Source organism: Lethenteron reissneri, chromosome 23 (assembly GCF_015708825.2).
Source record: "Lethenteron reissneri isolate LAM-NWPU_2019-01 chromosome 23, ASM1570882v1, whole genome shotgun sequence".
Taxonomy (NCBI): Eukaryota; Metazoa; Chordata; class Hyperoartia; order Petromyzontiformes; family Petromyzontidae; genus Lethenteron; species Lethenteron reissneri.
The window spans coordinates 9690157-9710005 of record NC_083801.1 but is presented as its reverse complement, the minus strand read 5'-3'; the positions used below and the strand labels follow the sequence as shown (position 1 = coordinate 9710005).

At 44.0% G+C, this 19849-nt stretch overlaps 1 protein-coding gene across 1 annotated transcript in view; it reads right to left on the bottom strand.

The window, feature by feature from the left end:
* LOC133345938 (V-type proton ATPase 116 kDa subunit a 1-like) overlaps nt 1-19849 on the bottom strand; it is a 228083-nt gene that overhangs the window by 69006 nt on the left and 139228 nt on the right. The window contains exon 19 of the mRNA XM_061557080.1: nt 1444-1618. Coding sequence (XP_061413064.1) covers nt 1444-1618 — 175 coding nt within the window. The remainder of the gene's footprint in view (nt 1-1443; nt 1619-19849) is intronic.

Below are 19849 nucleotides of genomic sequence, written 5' to 3'. Positions count from 1 at the left end.
ATTGTGGTTAATGCAGACATGATTCCTTGTACAAGGTTTCAGTTTGGTGTTTTAACATCTTAACACCTGTTTTGTTGCCAGAAAAAAGGGGAAAACTATTCTCATATTTTAGAACTGGCAAAGGAGGTCCCATGATGCACTTGTTTAATATTAAACAACCACTTTTTTTAAAAATAAAAATGTCAACTAAACACCTACAATGATTGCCAACAAACCAAAAAAATCAGGCAATTTAATAATTCTGCTGAAATGTATCTACAAAACCATATTTATGTAATGTAGCACATTTTATGAAGTCTTTAACATTGATAACTCAATTGAGCCACTCACACAATTCCAGTGGCCTAAATGCCACTGGAATTGTGGTGTATTTGGGGCCATGTTCACGAGCTAGGCATTGGTCATACGTTACAATACCATTGGGCTGGTGTAACGTACAGTGCCTAAGGGTGCACACAAGTAACAATGCCAACACTTACACCAAAGTTGAATCAAACACTTTGGAATCTTCATTGCAAGAGTAAGTACTTACTTCTGCTTTGCTTTGGCTGTAATGTGTTGAAAAGTATGAATGTGCCTACAACTTATACGAGTAAAAATGTAATCTTTGTTAATGCACATGCAGATAAATGTTTTTTGCAGATGCAATTTCATAATACTTCTATATTACAAATACTTCACTAAAATTATGGAAATTCCAATAATGTGAAAACTTTTTCCACTTCAGAATATATTTCAAAATGTAATGTACTATTATTTTTTTGTGTTTGAACTTACCATGATTATGCTTTTTATTAAAAGTTCAAGAGCACAGATAATAGAAAGAAAGGTACACTGGAAAGCTAAATATTTAGGCTCTCATATTACAAATCTAAACTTGTACATGCAGCAATTCAGAAAGATGTTAAACAAATATGAGGTGAAATGTAAGAATATGGTCAAGAAGACACAAATATATTTATACAAAGACAAATGTTCAACTAATATATTCATGGATGCATAGACAAAACTCTGCATTTCCCTGCTGGTGTTACTTCTGGAGTAGACTATCTGATGCAAACTGACGACCGAGAGAGCATGACATAGTATGGACGTTATGCATTTACTCTTTTAATCAAGATTCCTGCTGAGAAATGGAGTTTCTCATACACAATCAAATGAAAAACTAAATCAACTCGGAAATATCAAATATTCGAATTCCTGCTTTAAGGTCTGCATTTCAATCTACAGATAGAATCTGGAGTACAAAAATATGGAACAGTAATTAGACAGCTGTAATTAACATTAAGATGGTCCACATGCAAACAGCTACATAAGCGCTGCTGTTTACGAAGTGGCGGATTATAACGGAATTATTATAAATCTACACAAGAAAAGTTCTGCAAGCGTCTGTGCAAATTCGGCCCCGACTGCACAAGCATGTCCTCCGACAGATGGACGTACCAGTGTAGACGCAGCGCATGCAGGAAAGCCGAGAGGCCCTCCATGATGAGCAGCACACCAATCGTCAGCACCTCAAACCCGACAAAGGTGAAGAATACCATAGCCGTCCCCACGTATCCAGTCATCATGACGAACCCACTACGCACCACCATGGTCCACAGCACCTCCGAGAGCTCTACACAGGGGACATCGTTTGGACAAAAGCGGAGAGCGCAACAACATCGATTAATCAATGAACAATTGTTGTTAACGTGCTGGTATGTGCATTGAATTGTGTTTGAGAATCAACATGCTTTTGGGATGTTGCAAGTAATGGGTACACATCACCTCTGCAGGCAATAGAGGTGCTGCCATTCACAACATGATTTGAAAAAGTGACTCGTGAATCAATCGCCATCCTGAACCATGACCAATAATCGAAGCCCTAGAGGGGTGAATTGCTCCACCCCGAGTGGAAACATGTGTAATGCGGGCGTAAATGGGCGGGGCGGATATGACGATCCGAGAGGGAGGAGTCAGGGTGACGTGGGGGAGAAGTTATAGCGGGGAGACAGGAAGCTATCTGGGGGAGTCGGGGGAGTGAAGGGTGGTGAACACGTTGGGTGGTCGCCGTGCCTCAGCCTGGTGGCTGAGGGGCTCATGACGGCGCCAGCCAGCGGGGTGGAAGAGAGAGTGGAGGATTGAGGTAGGAAATGGCGAGATAGCCATAGAGGCCACGAAGGGCTAACTGGGGAGGTGGCGAGATCGCCACGCACGGAGGAACAGGGAGCAGAGATGGAGCTGCTGGGGGAGCAGCCAGAGGGCTGTACCAAGAGCCTGCAGCGGAGCTGCAGGAGCGTGGAAGGCTACGGGAGCGAAGGCAGATGTGGGGCTGCCAGGGAGAGAGTCTCAGGAGGAGTGCCGTGTGGGAAGGAGAACGCGAACCCCAAATAAAGGACACGGAGTCAGCAAGAAGTGTCTGAGTCCTTTTATTACACTGGAGTCAGAAGTGAAACGGCATCTCAAAACACCTGAGAGAAAGAAGAAAAAAAAAAAAAATATTCCTGCTACATCATCCGACGACGACGACCTTCCTCAGACAGTGGACCTGCCTGCGATGGAAGAGGTGATCCGTTTTGGAACGAGTACGGGTCCGGGTGAGCAAGGTGTCGCCGCGTCGGTGGACCTGTCTGTGCCGGAGGACGCCAACTTACGATGGAGACAGATGGTGATGCAGATGGGGACCTTGAAAATCGTGCTGGCGCGACTGTGTGAGTTCACCACGCCGAGGACGACGTCGGGGAGGCCCGGTGGTGATCCGCAGGCCTCTGCCTTTCCTGCGCTGCCAGCGCCATTGCCACGTGGCACGAAGACGCCATCTTGGGCGTGGCAGGGGAGAAACGGCGGGAAGCCGCCATCTTGTCTTCACCGCGGCGGGAGGACGCCGCCATCTTCAACATCGCGGCGGAGAGGCAGCCTTGCGCTGCCATCTGGAGGTGCCACGGGGTGAGCAGCCTGCTGTGAGCTGCTGTTTTTCGAGGGGGTGCTGCGAGGAGAAGACGCCGATGCTGCAGCTGCTGGGGCGGGAGCTTCCCGTCCTGGCTCGGGTGCGTGACAACGGAGCCGTCAAGTCGCCGAACGAGTTCTGCGAGGCGTCTCAAGTTGCCACCCTGCCGTCCTCTTCTTGCTGCAGCCCCGGGCGAGTCATAACGATACGCACCCGGCCTTAACACACACCTCACTCATCTTTCGAGGGCCGGGGGGCTATTTTGGGTTTCTCTTATGACTCGATTGTGCGGAGCGCGGTTCGGACTGTGTGTATGTGTGTGTAATAACGATGAACGCGCTATCTGCTTGTTGCTTGGTGTCAATATAAGTGTGTGCGTGTGTTGAGAATGGACGGAGAGTCTGCTGTAGTTGCTGAGTGTCAAATTGTGTGTGTGGGCTGCTGCGTGGAGTTGTTATCTTGATGGTGAAGTTAATTATTAACTTGGGAGCGTCGGGTATCTTGCGCTGTATATTGTGGGTTACCTTGTGCGATGGGCTTAATTGGGAAAAAAAAAAATATTTTTTTTTGGTGTATTGTGCTGCGAGGTGCTGTGTGCGATGCGATTGTTGCAAGAGAGAGAATAATTGTGTTGTTGCTGCAAAGTTACGACAGGATTAATGGTGTGTTGGTTGCCTGCAGATCTGCTTGCTATTGTGTTTAAATGTACGCGTGTGATCGCAATATGCTGATTGTATGTGCTGTTATACTGTTCTGTATGGTTATGGGGTGCGATGCAGTGGTTGATTATTGGAATTGGGATTGTTATTATATTGTGCGTACCTGTTGGAAATTGGTAACAAATTCGAGGGGGACCCAAAAATTTGGTTGTATGGTTGTTGTGCACACGAGATTGCGTGTATATTATAGAGGGGGACCATAAAATTTGGTTGTATGGGTGTTGTGCACACGAGATTGCGTGTATATTATAGAGGGGGACCCAAAAATTTGGTTGTATGGGTGTTGTGCACACGAGATTGCGTGTATATTATAGGGGTAATTGAGCTTTTTGAGAATGAGGGTGCGCGATGACGCCGTTGTGGGTGGTTTAGATGTTAATGCTAATGGGATCGTAAATTGGCGCCAAGTGGCGTCGCGTATTCGGTTGATCGCATGCAGCCACGAGTTGCTTTGCGAGTTGGGTTGTGTAACCAATGTGGTTGGTAAAATATTGGTTAAAAATTCCACGATATGACAGCTGTGCGCAGCAAGCTGGGGCTGTGCGTCTATCGTTGGTGGGGTTGTTATAACGTGACGGGGGATGCGTCTTGTGACCCCCAGCTAAGGGAAGCTGGGGTGCACTAATGGAGAAAACTGGCCACGTGTTCGCACGTTGGGCCGCCATTTTGCGCGCACGCGGGGTATGGCGACGATGCGCTTTGCGGAAAGGGCCGCCATTTTGAGTGCGCGCGAGAGATTGCGCGAACGCGCTGGGCGAAGGGGGACGCCATTTTGAGCGCGCGGGAAAAACCGGGGTGGGGCAAATATTCCATCTGTTATGCCTGCCATTGTTGATTGGGTGATGCACGAGTTGTGGTCACATCGGGCTATGGCTGATGGCTGACCTGACAGCCCGGAGGCGAAACCTCCGTGGTATGTCTTAAACTAATGGGCCATGTGCTCATATGGCTCGGGGAGTCATGGTTCAGTTGTGCGGTGGCAGACTGAACCTGGTGTGCCGGGGGCTCACGGGATCTGGGTTAGGGTGTTATTGTCTCTATAAGAGAACATTGCCCCGTGGGGGGAGTACAGGGGGTCTGGCATTGCTGGGGGATGAACCTTCCCTGGGCTATAAAGCATCGGACTATACGAGGCTGGTGTGTGTCCATCTCTGATGGGATAGTAAGGGAGGAGCGTGGCCGAGTTGCTGCTCATCCCCGAAATTGCACTAGCTGAGAGTATGGTCAGTGGATGTTGCTGTGGGTTGACGACCACGGTGGGGGTTAGGGCGAGTTAAACATTACCGCTGGGGAGCGTGGCTCTCTCCACGCGAGGGTGTGCGATTAGGCGTTTTGTTGGGTTGCTGAGAGTGACCGTGGGTACATGCTGTGTACGTGCGATGTCTGTGCTGGTCCTCAAGGGAGGACTGCTGGTGGGTAAGAGCAGAAAATTTTGTTGTTGTTGTTGTCACGTGTAAATAATATTGTTGTTAAAATGTAAATACTGGGGCATCCATTGCGTTATTTTGGGTATTTATGGGGAGTTTTTTTAAGCGGGCTGGATTTACATCATCTCCACTACCCTGAGGCCGGGTGGCTGTCGTGTACGACATGCGGATGTGCGTTGTTGTGCTGTGCCTCAGGGGATTGGATTCTCCTTCTCGTCACAGATTCTTCAGCTCCCGTCGCACTGGGTGTTACCTGGTGTGCTAGCTGGATGAGGACTTGAAGGAGCAATTGAGCGCCGTTCGTCATTCTGCTCTACCACTTGCTCTTTGACGTTGGACTTGAGCCGAGCGGATGGAACTGCAACATGGACACGCACTAAAACATCACATTTCTGGGTTGTGCGCGTTGGCCGTTCTTGCGTGTCAGTTGCCGTTGTTGTTCATTGTGCCATTCTTATTCTTGTTGTTGTTGTGCGGAGGACAGGCCGGTGTTCTGTTCCAGTTCCTGATACCTCCCCTTTCGTTGCTTGTGTTGTTGTTGTTATAATCTCCGTTGTGTCTGGGGGACTCCTGATTGTGATGCCTTCGCCCGCATTATTTTGTTCTGTTTCAGCCGAGGACGGCTGGGATTTTCTCTACGGGGGAGGGTAGTGTAATGCGGGCGTAAATGGGCGGGGCGGATATGACGATCCGAGAGGGAGGAGTCAGGGTGACGTGGGGGAGAAGTTATAGCGGGGAGACAGGAAGCTATCTGGGGGAGTCGGGGGAGTGAAGGGTGGTGAACACGTTGGGTGGTCGCCGTGCCTCGGCCTGGTGGCTGAGGGGCTCATGACGGCGCCAGCCAGCGGGGTGGAAGAGAGAGTGGAGGATTGAGGTAGGAAATGGCGAGATAGCCATAGAGCCCACGAAGGGCTGACATTGGGAGGTGGCGAGATCGCCACGCACGGAGGAACAGGGAGCAGAGATGGAGCTGCTGGGGGAGCAGCCAGAGGGCTGTACCAAGAGCCTGCAGCGGAGCTGCAGGAGCGTGGAAGGCTACGGGAGCGAAGGCAGATGTGGGGCTGCCAGGGAGAGAGTCTCAGGAGGAGTGCCGTGTGGGAAGGAGAACGCGAACCCCAAATAAAGGACACGGAGTCAGCAAGAAGTGTCTGAGTCCTTTTATTACACATGCACCCTGTCCAAGCATTCTTTTAGCATCATGCAACATCAACATTGCATTTGCACTTTACACAATTTATAGACAAACACTTTTGTTTGATTACATGTTATTTCAATTATTTGTATGTTGTGTGTTTCTTAACTGTGATTCTTAGACATGTCTGCTGCCTTGTGACATCGTGATCCTCGCAGCAAACATCGCGGCAATCGCGATTTTCACCTGAAGACGGGCGCTTGTGTTGCGTTCGAAACGTCGTGATTTATTTTGTTTTATTTCTACCTACGTGACTTTACCGAAGGAACCAAAGAGTATGGACTCCTGCAGTCACGAAAGCTTCAAATCAAGAATGTTATTGTTAGTTTTAATGTTCGGTTAGAAACACTTACCTGTGATGCTCTCCAGAAATGAATGCAAATAGAGCAATAGTATGTGTGGATACATGCACTCGTGTGTGCACGTCCAACACTCAACCTCTAACTCAAAGGTTAATATGCTCCGTATACATTCGTGTAATAAAGTACATGAGCTCTATAAGATTAATGTAATTCCCAGTGTCTTGCTGAGAGCCTCATTAATGGGTTTATATTATTCCAGGGAACTATAATGAAACACGTTGGCTCAGTGGTGAATTGCATAACCGTTTAAAGACGTAAAAAAAAGTATTTTGAGAGCAGAAAGTGACTGCCATTGTTCCGAACTCTTCTGATATGTTACAGAGCAGAGAATGTTAGCAAGCACAAATGAAGGCCGGCACGGCATACAAGGCCAGCACCATGCCCGGCCGCCTTTGTCCTCCCAGTGCTGATATTTACACATGGCATTAAGTAAAATTTTGACTTAAAACTTTCGTGACTGCAGGAATTAATAGTCTTGGTTCTTTCGGTAAAGTCACGTAAATAGAAAACAAAAAATAAAAATAATAAAATAAAATTTAATTAAATGAAAAAATAATAAAATAAAAAGATTCATTATTTTCAAAGTATTATTTAAAATGTATTTGTATTATTTGTTTTTTTTTTCTATTTACGTGACTTTAACGAAAGAACCAAGAATATGGCATTAGGTATTAATTTAAGGCTGAGCCGACCTAGGACACGCCCAGGACCGGTTCAGATAATCGTCACTGATGTTGGCCTCGAGTGGAAATCGAACTTGATGCGCCAGTTTCGTAGTGTGATAACCACTGCACCACTGCTCCCCACGCCAGCATACACACACCTCTCACTCGTACCTCAGAACAACAAAAGCAAGCTGCAGTGGATGGTTACACTGTGCATGCAGAGCGCGTAGGCATTCTTTCTTTGTCGTCAAATATCTGGTACTGCTTGATTAACTTTCAGTTTTGGATTGCCAAAAATTGGTTTACCTTACAAAAAATATATATAAGCGTAGAGTATTCAATAATTGTTACTTATCTGGTTTCTATACGTATTTAAATCTAAATCTCTACAATGCTATCGTAAGTGCTGAGTCGATTCGCCGTCCCGAGTCATCTGAAAGATGGTGCTGACCTCCCACTATGCGCTTCTCCTTCGTTTGGCTGAAGTAAATGCAGAGCAACAACTCGAACTTTACATTGAAGTGATGGAGCCAGATAATTGCATCAGGAGTAGCAGAGTGTATCATCGAGATGATGCCTCCGTCATTTATTTGAATCAGGCATTCAGTCGTTATCTACTCCATGGTCTGTTCTGGGTGACTACAGTCACAAAGACAGACAGAGAAACACATGTGCGGTGCTCACCTGCTGGTGCTGCTTTAATTGGTCCTATAACGAGTGAACTCTGGGACCGGAAAGGGGAAATCTCATCAGAATAGCTTCGTGATCATAAGCCCTGCAGTGCGCTGCCAATTGAAAATTGCTGACCATATACAGTGAGGGAAAAAAGTATTTTATCCCCTGCTGATTTTGTACGTTTGCCCACTGACAAAGAAATGATCAGTCTATAATTTTAATGGTAGGGTTATTTGAACAGTGAGAGACAGAATAACAACAAAAAAATCCAGAAAAGCGCATGTCAAAAATGTTACAAATTGATTTGCATTTTAATGAGGGAAATAAGTATTTGACCCCCTCTCAATCAGAACGATTTCTGGCTCCCAGGTGTCTTTTATACAGGTAACGAGCTGAGATTAGGAGCACACTCTTAAAGGGAGTGCTCCTTATCTCAGCTTGTTGCCTGCATAAAAGACACTTGTTCACAGAAGCAATCAATCAGATTCCAAACTCTCCACCATGGCCAAGACCAAAGAGCTCTCCAAGGATGTCAGGGACAAGATTGTAGACCTACACAAGGCTGGAATGGGCTACAAGACCATCGCCAAGCAGCTTGGTGAGAAGGTGACAACAGTTGGTGCGATTATTCGCAAATGGAAGAAACACAAAAGAACTGTCAATCTCCATCGGCCTGGGGCTCCATGCAAGATCTCACTTCGTGGAGTTGCAATGATCATGAGAACGGTGAGGAATCAGCCCAGAACTACACGGGAGGATCTTGTCAATGATCTCAAGGCAGCTGGGACCATAGTCACAAAGAAAACAGTTGGTAACACACTACGCCGTGAAGGACTGAAATCCTGCAGCGCCCGCAAGGTCCCCCTGCTCAAGAAAGCACATATACATGCCCGTCTGAAGTTTGCCATTGACATCTGAATGATTCAGAGGACAACTGGGTGAAAGTGTTGTGGTCAGATGAGACCAAAATGGAGCTCTTTGGCATCAACTCAACTGGCCATGTTTGGAGGAGGAGGAATGCTGACTATGACCCCAATAACACCATCCCCACCGTCAAACATGGAGGTGGAAACATTATGCTTTGGGGGTGTTTTTCTGCTAAGGGGATAGGACAACTTCACCGCATCAAAGGGACGATTGACGGGGCCATGTACCGTCAAATCTTGGGTGAGAACCTCCTTCCCTCAGCCAGGGCATTGAAAATGGGTCGTGGATGGGTATTTCAGTATGACAATGACCCAAAACACACGGCCAAGCAAACAAAGGAGTGGCTCAAGAAGAAGCACATTAAGGTCCTGGAGTGGCCTAGCCAGTCTCCAGACCTTAATCCCATAGAAAATATTTGGAGGGAGCTGAAGGTTCGAGTTGCCAAACGTCAGCTTCGAAACCTTAATGACTTGGAGAAGATCTGCAAAGAGGAGTGGGACAAAATCCCTCCTGAGATGTGTGCAAACCTGGTGGCCAACTACAAGAAACGTCTGACCTCTGTGATTGCCAACAAGGGTTTGCCACCAAGTACTAAGTCATGTTTTGCAGAGGGGTCAAATACTTATTTCCCTCATTAAAATGCAAATCAATTTATAACATTTTTGACATGCGTTTTTCTGGATTTTGTTGTTGTTATTCTGTCTCTCACTGTTCAAATACACCTACCATTAAAATTATAGACTGATCATTTTTTAGTCAGTGGGCAAACGTACAAAATCAGCAGGGGATCAAATACTTTTTTCCCTCACTGTATACCCGATGCACACAGCTGTATTGAGTTAATGGAGGTACAATAAAATGAAATATTAAGGCCAATGATTTCATAGCCATGTATGACCATGGGTCTCGTGGCAGCTGAGCTGAACCCTGCAGGTCAAGAATTGTAATATTTAAGTACGAGTTCCATAAGAAACCCTCCCCAGTGTTTTCCCACCCTTCCCCCTTGCACATCTGTGAATACTACTGGACACTTGTGAAAAAGAGCTTCATAGCTCATCGGATTCCTCCAGAATAAATAAAATTCTGATTCTGACCTCTTCCTGTGCCCCCTGGTTGCTGCTTTATATATCAATGCACGTGATCGTACATTCTTCATTTGTGTGGGGTTGCAGTCTTTCAGACGGCTTGTACACGGTCTATTGCACCACTGATCAAACTGCCCGAAATATTTTTTGGGGTTTTGGTTTGTGTATGATTAAAATTATTCTGCATTTACATGCTTTGCAAAGTCTAATTATAGTTTTAATTAGTTTTTCATGAAGAGGCGTGTGGGCAAGCATGGTTGCTTGGGGTGGTAGAGGTAGGAATTTAACCAGCTGCAACTCTGAGAAGATTAATTAAAATCTAGGAAAAATTAACCAAGGTATTTATTTCCGTGATTGTATTTTAAAATAATTGGTGCTGAATAGATATATAATTTATTTTAATGTTGTCAAATAATTATTGAATACCTTGAGGGTAACATATATACCAGTGTACATTTAAATGCAGGTTAAATATACATACTGAAAATCAGTGATGATAAAATGCATTGAATTATAAAAAGCAACATTTTAAGAAAATAGCATTGTTATAACCATATTGGGGTACTGTATTAAATGTTATAAGTTTATATATTATAAATCCTTCCAGCATCCCAAACAGTAATGCACATCATAACATAGAGCTTGAATTAAAATGCAGGTACATTAACGTACTTTATGATTCTCTCGGTATTAGGTGAATATTGTTTTCAAATTAATTTCAGCAATTGGGAGGATAATAAAACGTGGAAAAAGCAAAGCAGACCACAGTTCCTTATATTCAAGATCTGACAGATAGCACAAATCAGTATATGTTATCGGGACTTGCTCAGGGCTCTGGGTGCCTGATAACCCTCCTCTTGACATGCCTTCCTAATGTGGGTTTGGGGTTGAGAGCAGTTGCTTTTAGGTGGGATGACAAATTATCCAACATTGCTCAAACTCAGAAAATGTATCTTATTTCAGCTGAGGATATGTTTGGCATGTCAGCTTAATAATTTTGGGTAGAGTCAATATCACCATGAATGAGCCCAAGCTAAACAGGCGTTTGAGCCTGGTTAATACTTAGTTGTGCCTAGGAATATTAATTGCATGGTAAGCATGCAATGGATTTTGAATGTGCAGTGTTTTGAGTGTTTCTCCCTCGTGCTCACGGGTTGCTCCAGATTCTCCAGTTTCCTCAGACATGTCAAACATTCATCATGGGACCTCCTTTGCCAGTAGCAAAATGTGAGGATAGGTTTTCCCCTTTTTTTCGGACAACATAACAGGTGTTAAGATGTTAAAACACCAAACTGAAACCCTTTACAAGGAATAATGTCTGCATTAACCACAATACTTGTGATCAGAATGCAAACAAAAAACATACTCTGATAATATATTGTGGCTAATGCAGACATGATTCCTTGTAAAAGGTTTCAGTCTGGTGTTTTAATATCTTAACACCTGTTTTGTTGCCAGAAAAAAGGGGAAACCCTATTCTCATGCCAAACATTCATGAATGGAATTGCCCAAACATCTTAATATAGACCATCATGAAAAAAATTGCCTTAAGATTCAATGAGACCCTCTTGGGAATATAAAGGCATTATAATTATTTTCTGCTGGATGATTACGAAAGAGGAGCAAATCATGCAGAATCAATGAACAAGCAATATTATATCAGTGTTTTCTTCTGGGATGTAAGCTACATCTGGCTAATTGTGCAAACACTTAACTGCAGCTGCACTTTGATAGCTCAGCATGAAGCCTGAATGGGCAATGATTGAATCTAAAATTGTATCAGGCTGTGAGCGGTCACAGGGACCATTATTTTGTGATGTGAACCAACCTCGCATTCACCATTTCAACCAACACATTACTGAATGGACGAAATACTAAAACATATCATCGTCAGCCATGATCAATCCATGGATGAAGGCCTCCTTAAGTTATTGCCATCTCTCATGGTCGTATGAGAACATCCACTGTGTAGATTGTGATGAATTCAGCTCACTAGCCGGAGCGAGACACATTGTTGCATTTCCACACCATGGGAGATGGTGAGGGCTTGGATAGATCATGGACGATTAAGACGTAAATAATACAAAAATAATGCATTGAATACATATGATATTATGTATTTAGCAACACAGCTAAAATATTCAGTCCAGTTTGACGTGTTCGACCAGTTCATATCAAGTACGATATGAAAATATTATTTCTTAGGCCAAATCATGTTGTATTAATCTAAAGTAGTTGTACATCCAACGAGTTTAAACGATGATATATTCATTCACTGAAAGAAAAGCTTGCGTATACCTTGCATAGTAATGAATGTGGACATTTGTTTTTCAGGAGAAGTTCCATCATCAGTCTTGTTCTTTGCTACAAAGACAGGTCTGTTTGAGCTCAGTATGGTGCCCCATCTCTTCCCCCCCCACCCCCCAAGCTTTTCTGAGCAAGTGCTTTTTTGATTAGGTTAGTATGTGAGGGAGAGGACTATCTGGTACACTCATATTTATTTGCATTTGCGAGCTCATGTCTTCTGTCAGATGCACCACACGGTGGAGTGTGGGAGGGCAATAAAGTCGAGTTTTGTGTGGTCAGGTTCACATTTTGTCCACTAAAGTAAACATGCAAGCATTGGAATTTGTACGGCTGGCAAGATTACGCTGCCAAGACTAAGGTTTCTGGCGCTGGATGCCAAACATTCTGTACATTTAGTCAATATCTGTCTACTCTGATGTATATTGTCAAGTTATAATTCATCAGGCCTGTGCAGGCAGACTTAAATAAAAAGGTATTCTGATTTTCCGTGAAGTCGTGAGCTGTATTATTTCCATTCTTTGGAAAGATACACATGATACGAATGAAAACTAAGCACATTTTAATGGGAAATATTTGCAATCGAGTTTAACAGCAACAATTTTGCACTACCGCTTTCCGCATGCTATACCCAGGTAAACATGCACCAGTTCCTATGACACTGGCTAATGACTTAATCACATGCATTTTTATGCATTAAACTAACACCTATTCTTCGTGCATGCTTATACATTATGGACGTTATATCTTTTTTTCGTTGCCATTGCATAACGACAATTTATTTCAGTTCTTTATGAACAAACATTGAAGGTCTGGTTTCGGAATATATTAGTTATAGAGTAATTAGCACCGACTAACTTAGGTATAGCCAAAATAGGTGAGTCATTGATCCTGCATATCAAGATGCAGTGTGTTTAAAAATGGTTTACATATCAAAAATATACCATGTGCTTCCCCCGCACCTCTGATTAGCAGAACCTGCTCACCTCTAAAAATACTTCATATACACATAAGGGAATGAGCCAAATAAGTAGGACTTCCAATGGAATATTCTCCATTTGAAAAAAAGTGAAGTGACCTTACTGATAATTATGCACAGACATCGCTCATAAAGTTTAGGCGGTTTAAATTCGTGTGGAAATGTAGTCGAGAGTAAATTTGTTACGTGTCAAGCTTTAACAGTTATTATGCGCATACCGCCAGTACCAATTAACCATTGCGTTTGTATATGTTTACATGATTTGATATTATTCTTATTATAATTGCCAATCGTAATTCTTTTTCAATTTTCACGATTACATTTCAATGAATTTTTATAGCTGAGGCCAAAAAAAAAATGTAGATTTAAAATCTGTTATGAAACAAAAATACGAGTATTTTTAAAGAAGGAAATCAGTTGTTAAAATTTTTAGAAGTACATCATAATAAATATTTTGAAGCTATTTGGAGTGAGTCAATTCCAGTGCGATGCCACTGTTGTTTATCATACACGCCGGGCAGAGTGATTGGAGCCATAACTCGTTTTGTCACTTGATGGAGAGAAGCGAGACTCCTGCTCGCCTGCTGTTTTCCAATGAAATTGGATTGTTTCCACCCAGCCTTCTTGGAGCAGAGTAATACTTCATAATCGTAACCGCATTAAGTTCCATCAACTGGCTAGGTTCATTTCTTGAGGTCCAATGTGCGGTAATGCAAAGAAATTACAGTGCTGTGTGATTTTTTTCTCTAATCTAGGTTCAAGAGCCTTGCGTGTGAGTTTTCAAACAAGTGTGACATAGGAAAAGTTTACATGTGCAATGATATATATTTTAAAATAATTAGCACATTTCAAGCAGGCACATTGCATCTTTTTTTAATACTCAGGATGATGGAATTTATGCTTCGAGCTATTTTTCTTTTTGTAACAATATTTTTCTAAAAGTAACCAACTGAGACCTTTAGTTCACATGAAATGTCCCTACAGTATAATTTGTTTAAGTTTTTATTGTTTACTAAGTCACAGCAGAAATGTGATAATTCAATTACACAATGTGTTAATCACCTCAAGTACTTTAAACGATCCATTTTTTTTTACATTTGGGAGAACAATATAAGAGGAAACATTGCGATCTCTGGTACTTAATAACTCCAAGTTACATTTTAGGTGTCTGTATTTTGACAATTAAACGTTTAAAGTAGTGAGTAGGATACAAAAAAATGACATTTGGAATGTTGTTTTTCTAAATATTCCGTAATTTTTTATACATATTTAAAAAAAATGTGGAATACTGCAGCCTTTGGGTCAGGTCCACATACTATATAGACCACATAGCATGAAAAATATCACTTTAGAAATTTGTCCTGTGGTCTTTAATGGGCAGATTTACATGTTTCACCAACATCTCACCTATAAAAGGCATTTTTGTCTGTCTGTCCGTCTGTCTGTCTCTGTGTCGACGCGCACTTGCGAAGGATTTGGCTCGCGAACCGTGGGGTTGACGATTAAAAAAAGTAGCCGGGTACCACGCCGTACGCCCCGTGGTGAGCCAGCACTATTCCGTTTTCCCATCCGTTAAATTTTAAGTAGTTTAATTAACAATTGAGCGCGATTCCCCTTTATTTAATTATTTATCTGCACCGCTCGGCGTGGGACAAAGCACGCAATTGCGCATGTGCGAAACGCTGACAGGGATTGCCCCTAGGAACGCACACACGATCGACAAAAGCTTTCATTCGCGTTACAAATGCAAAAAAAAACCACAACGCTGAGGTTAATTTTTCACAATGTGATGTCCCCCCCCACCCCAATGCGTCCAGTTACTACTGGACGCAGAGATTCGAAGGTAATACCAAACGATTATATAATTACAATACCCCCCCTCCGCCTCAAATCACTGCACCTGAATGAGTTAAATGATGATGTCACCCTACTGCTGCTCTATTTAAGACCGCGAGCAAGTGAGGGCTTCACCATTCTGGCAAATTGCCCGATGATGCTGGACGTAATTACCAGCGAAACGTCGTACTCAAAAATTGTAAATGTTGTGGATTCAATCTTCAACACACCGGTGGGCTAAAGTAGTATCAACGTGACACTTTTTTTACTGATTGGCCGTGTTGGGTGGTGGAGGGTTACGACACATTTATAAATAACGCGATCTAACCCAAAAACGTTTATTATGAATAATATTGGTCGCGAAAGCCTACGTGTTAAACTACTACTATAGAGTCTGTAGATATGAATATTATAGCGGTTAAATAGTATGCTTGAAGCGCGGGCAGGGGGAGTGGCCCAGCCCCCAGCCTGCCAAGATATCACCTTGGCCGGCTGGCCAATCTAGGCACGGGACTAGGCCTCACCACGGCATTGTTAAGTTATATATTTTTGCTGCTTTCGCTAAACTCACGTACATAGAAAACTGATATTTAAAAAATAAGTTTGAAAATATAAAAATCCGTTTTTTTGTGTGCAGACAACTTTTTTTCCTTTTTTATTGCTTTCACTAAACTCACGTAGATTGAAACCTATTATTGAAATAATCACCTTGTAAATATTTAATTAATATTTCTTGTGTGCGGACAAATATTTTTTATTTTTCTTGCTTCTTTTGCTAAACACACGTAGCAAAAGAAACCTATAATTTACATTATCGCCTTGGATATCTTACAATGATATTGTTTGTGTGCAGGCTACTATTATTTAATTTTCTTGCTTCTTTCGCTAAACTTACGTACATTCAAACCTATTTTTTAAATAATCACCTTGCTTTTATACAAATAATTATTTTTGTGTGCAGACAACTAGTATTTCACAATTTACTTGGTTATTATTCTTATTATTATTGTGCGTGTGCCTATGTCCTTGTGTGCATCTGAGTCCATGTGCGTGTCTGCGACGATTTGTGTGTGTGTACGTCCGTGTGTATAACTCGATGTATGTGTTTGTGAGAGTCGATTTGTGTGTGCGTGAGTCAATATGTGTGTGTGTCAGTCGATGTGTGTGTGCTAATCAATGTGTGTGCGTGGTGTGTGTGTAGACAACTAATATCTCACAATTAGGTTGGTAATTTTTTAAATTCCAATGTGTGTGTCTAAGTCCGTGTGTGCGTGTGAGTCCATGTGCATGTCTGTGTCGATGTGTGTGTGTGTAAGTCGATGTTCCGGGAAAGGTCCTGGCAAGGATTATTCAACATTGCCTTGCAAGGTACGCTGAGGAGAGGCTTGCGGAGCCCCAATACGGTTTCAGGAAGGGGCGGTCTTGCACAGATGCCATATTCTCTGTCTGTCTGCTACAGCAAAGGTGTATGGAATTCCAACAAGACCTACATCTCTGCTTCATTGACCTGGTCAAGGCCTATGATACTATCAGTAGGCCTGGGCTCTGGGTTCTTCTTCGTACTTTCGGAGTCCCTGACCCTCTGCTCACGATCATTAAAGACCTTCATGATGGTGAGAGGGCCCGGGTAAAACTACGTGGCCGGGAGTCAGAGCCATTCCCTGTACACCTTGGGGTGCGACAGGGATGTCCTCTGGTTCCCACATTATTTAACATCTATTTTGACCATGTAGTTCGTGAAGCCTTCAATAGCTGTACCGCGGGAATTTCCATTTGGTACAGATATAATGGTAGGCTGATCGATGCCCGGGTGCGGTCAAGGGATGGCTCCCTATTGGTCAACCATGTTATGTATGCCGATGATTTGGTAATTGCTGCTCATTCAGAGGAAGAGTTAGAGATGCTTCTGCTGAAACTGGAGTGTCCACTAAGAGGTGGGGTCTTACCATCAGCCCCACCAAAACTAAGCACCTGCCTGGGTATTTTGTACCATCGGACACTCCACTCCCACAACTCCTAATCGGTGATGGGGCAGTTGTGGAGAGAGTGGAGAGTTTCCCATACCTGGGCAGTTTGTTCATGACCGGCTCCGGTTTGGCAGCGGAGGTCTCACCCCGAAACAGTCGAGCGGCAATATCTTTTCATCGGTTGCGTAATGCTGTGTGGAAGCTGCCTTGTCTGTCGCTCCGCACGAAGCTTCAGGTCTTCTCGGTCACAGTCATTCCCTCCCTTTTCTACACTTGCGAAACGTGGACCCCCCTAATGGAGCATCTTCATCGGTTAGAAACATTTAGGCTGGCCTGCCTACGATCCATCCTGGGTTTAACCAGGCTGGATTGTGAGGAGCTCACAAATCCTTGAAAGATCTGGGCAAAGTTCCATAGGTGAACTCCTCCGGCAGGCAAGGCTGCATTGGCTGAGTCACGTAGCCCGCATGCCCAGCCACCGCATGCCTAAACAGCTTTTGTTCGGCCGGATCGCAGGGGCTATACGGGTGCAGCACGGGCTAGAGAAGAGGTGGAGTGGTGTGGTACAGGAGGACGTGGAGCTGAGTGGACTTGCCGATGACTGGTAACAGCGGTGTCAAGATCGGCCTCAGTGGAGGAGGCTCGTGAAGGACGCTACTGGGCAGTTAGAGGCAGTCGCCCTCCAACAACAACGGAGGGCGGAGGAGCAAGGCTCACAACAACGAGCGGAGCGCCAGATGGCTAAAGCACAGCAAATTGGCCCAGTAGGGGGCACAGGTGGTGCATCAGCCAGTCATCTCAGTCAGTCGACCCGTGGCACCTGGGTCTGCCCCGTGACCTCCGGCCAGCGGGCGTTCGACACTTCACGTGGCCTCAAGGTGCACATGGCCTTGCACAAGCGTCGTGGTGACGTCACCACTACTTTGTGACGAATGGCAGTTGTTGTAATTCCATGTGTGTGTATCTAAAGTCGATGTCTGTGTGTGTGAGCCTAGATGTGTGTGTAAGTCGATGTGTTTGTGTGTGTGAGTCAATGTCTGTAAGTCTGTGTAAGTCGACGTGTGTGTCTGTCTTTTTCACCCGGGCAACGTCGGGTACTTCCCGCGAGTCTTCTCTTACCTATAAAAGGCACTTGTTGTCTGTCTGTCTCTCTGCGTGTGGCCGACACTTGCGAGGGATTTGGCTCGTGAACTGTGGGGTTTCGTTTTAAAAAAAAAAGTACCCAGGTAGCATGCCATACGCCCCGTGGTGAGCCAGCGCTATTCCAATTTCGCGTCCGTCATCGTTAAAGTAGTTTAATTAATAATGTATTGTTTTTTTTATTACATTGCGCCTCCGAGAGTGCGCCAAACACGCATCTGCGCATGCGCGACCCAAGCGACGCCCACACCTTTGGTGGGGTGGGGGGGATTTTCATTCGCGTTAAAAATGCAACAAAAAAACCACACAAGGCTGAGGTGCATTCATAATAGAGGTTTTTGGGTTAGATCGCGTAAATATATAAATGTGTCGTTAATACCTGCCACCACCCAACACAGCCAACTAGTAAGGGTTGTCACGTAAACAGAACGTGGCTAATTCGTCACTCGTACAGCACTAGTGTGCAGTGTATAGTGTAGTGTATAGTGTAGTGTATTGTGTATAGTAGTGTATAGTGGAGTATACTAGTACAGCACACCGGTGTGTTGGAGAGCCAAACCACAACATTTACAAACTGAGTACGACGTTTCGCCAGCAATTACAACCAGCTTCATCAGGCGACAGACAGATTTGTGGAGAAGTCTTTCTGTTTCGTTCCCTACATTGAGGCGTAGATGTGGTGACCACCCTTCTGCGCTCTTGTACAATGATGGGGGGGGCGGGATTACTGAGTCAACGTACATTATGCAAGTGCATTGTGGGAGACCTTTTAACTTGTCCTTCCTGTCTATTGTGTAGATTAAAATAGCCCTACCAACGGTAATCCCTATTGAAGTACGCTGCCCTTTGTAGGCATGCCTTTAAATAATGTATTATTTGATAATTCGCTTCCATGCAGCACTAAGGCGGTAGCTATCCGAACGGTAAAAGCTTTATTTATTTATTTCAATTTCGATAGATTATCTAATTAGTCTTGGCCAGTAGTAGCTAGTTTTGCACAAAACTTCAACATTATCAAAATCAATTGAGTGTCCTTGTTGGCACGCGTGTTATGCTGCTGCTGACAGTTGCATTTGGGAGAATTTAATATTTCTCTGATGTTCTTTAGTCTCGTGCTGATCATTCGTCCTGTTTGCCCAACATAGCATTTACCACACGTGCAGTTAATCCTGTACCGAAAGACCCAAGAATATAGTCGTTATATTTGTCCCGAAAGTGTTAATTCTCCCATTGTAAGAGAGCATAATTGATATAAACTACAGTTTGCAAATGCGTACGTACAGTATTTTGTTAATCCGCTTCTGGATGAAGGCCTTCCCACGTTAAGTGAGTCATGGCGTTATTTGACCAAGGGCACATATAACTACAGAATAGTTAAATGATAGAATTTGCTGCACTGCCCTCCGTTGCCCATAATATAGCCCCACCGCCTATAACACCTGTTATGCATGATAGTCACCTATCGATGCATTGTCCAGGTACAACTTGCCTTAGGTAAAGTCACTTAGAAGGGAAGTAATAAAATAATAAAAATAAAACATAATAAAATAATTCTCACGACGTTTCGGCCACAACGCCAGCAGCCATCTTCAGGTGAAGACCAGGTCTGTCGGGGTCGTCACCTGAGGACGGCTGCTTGCGT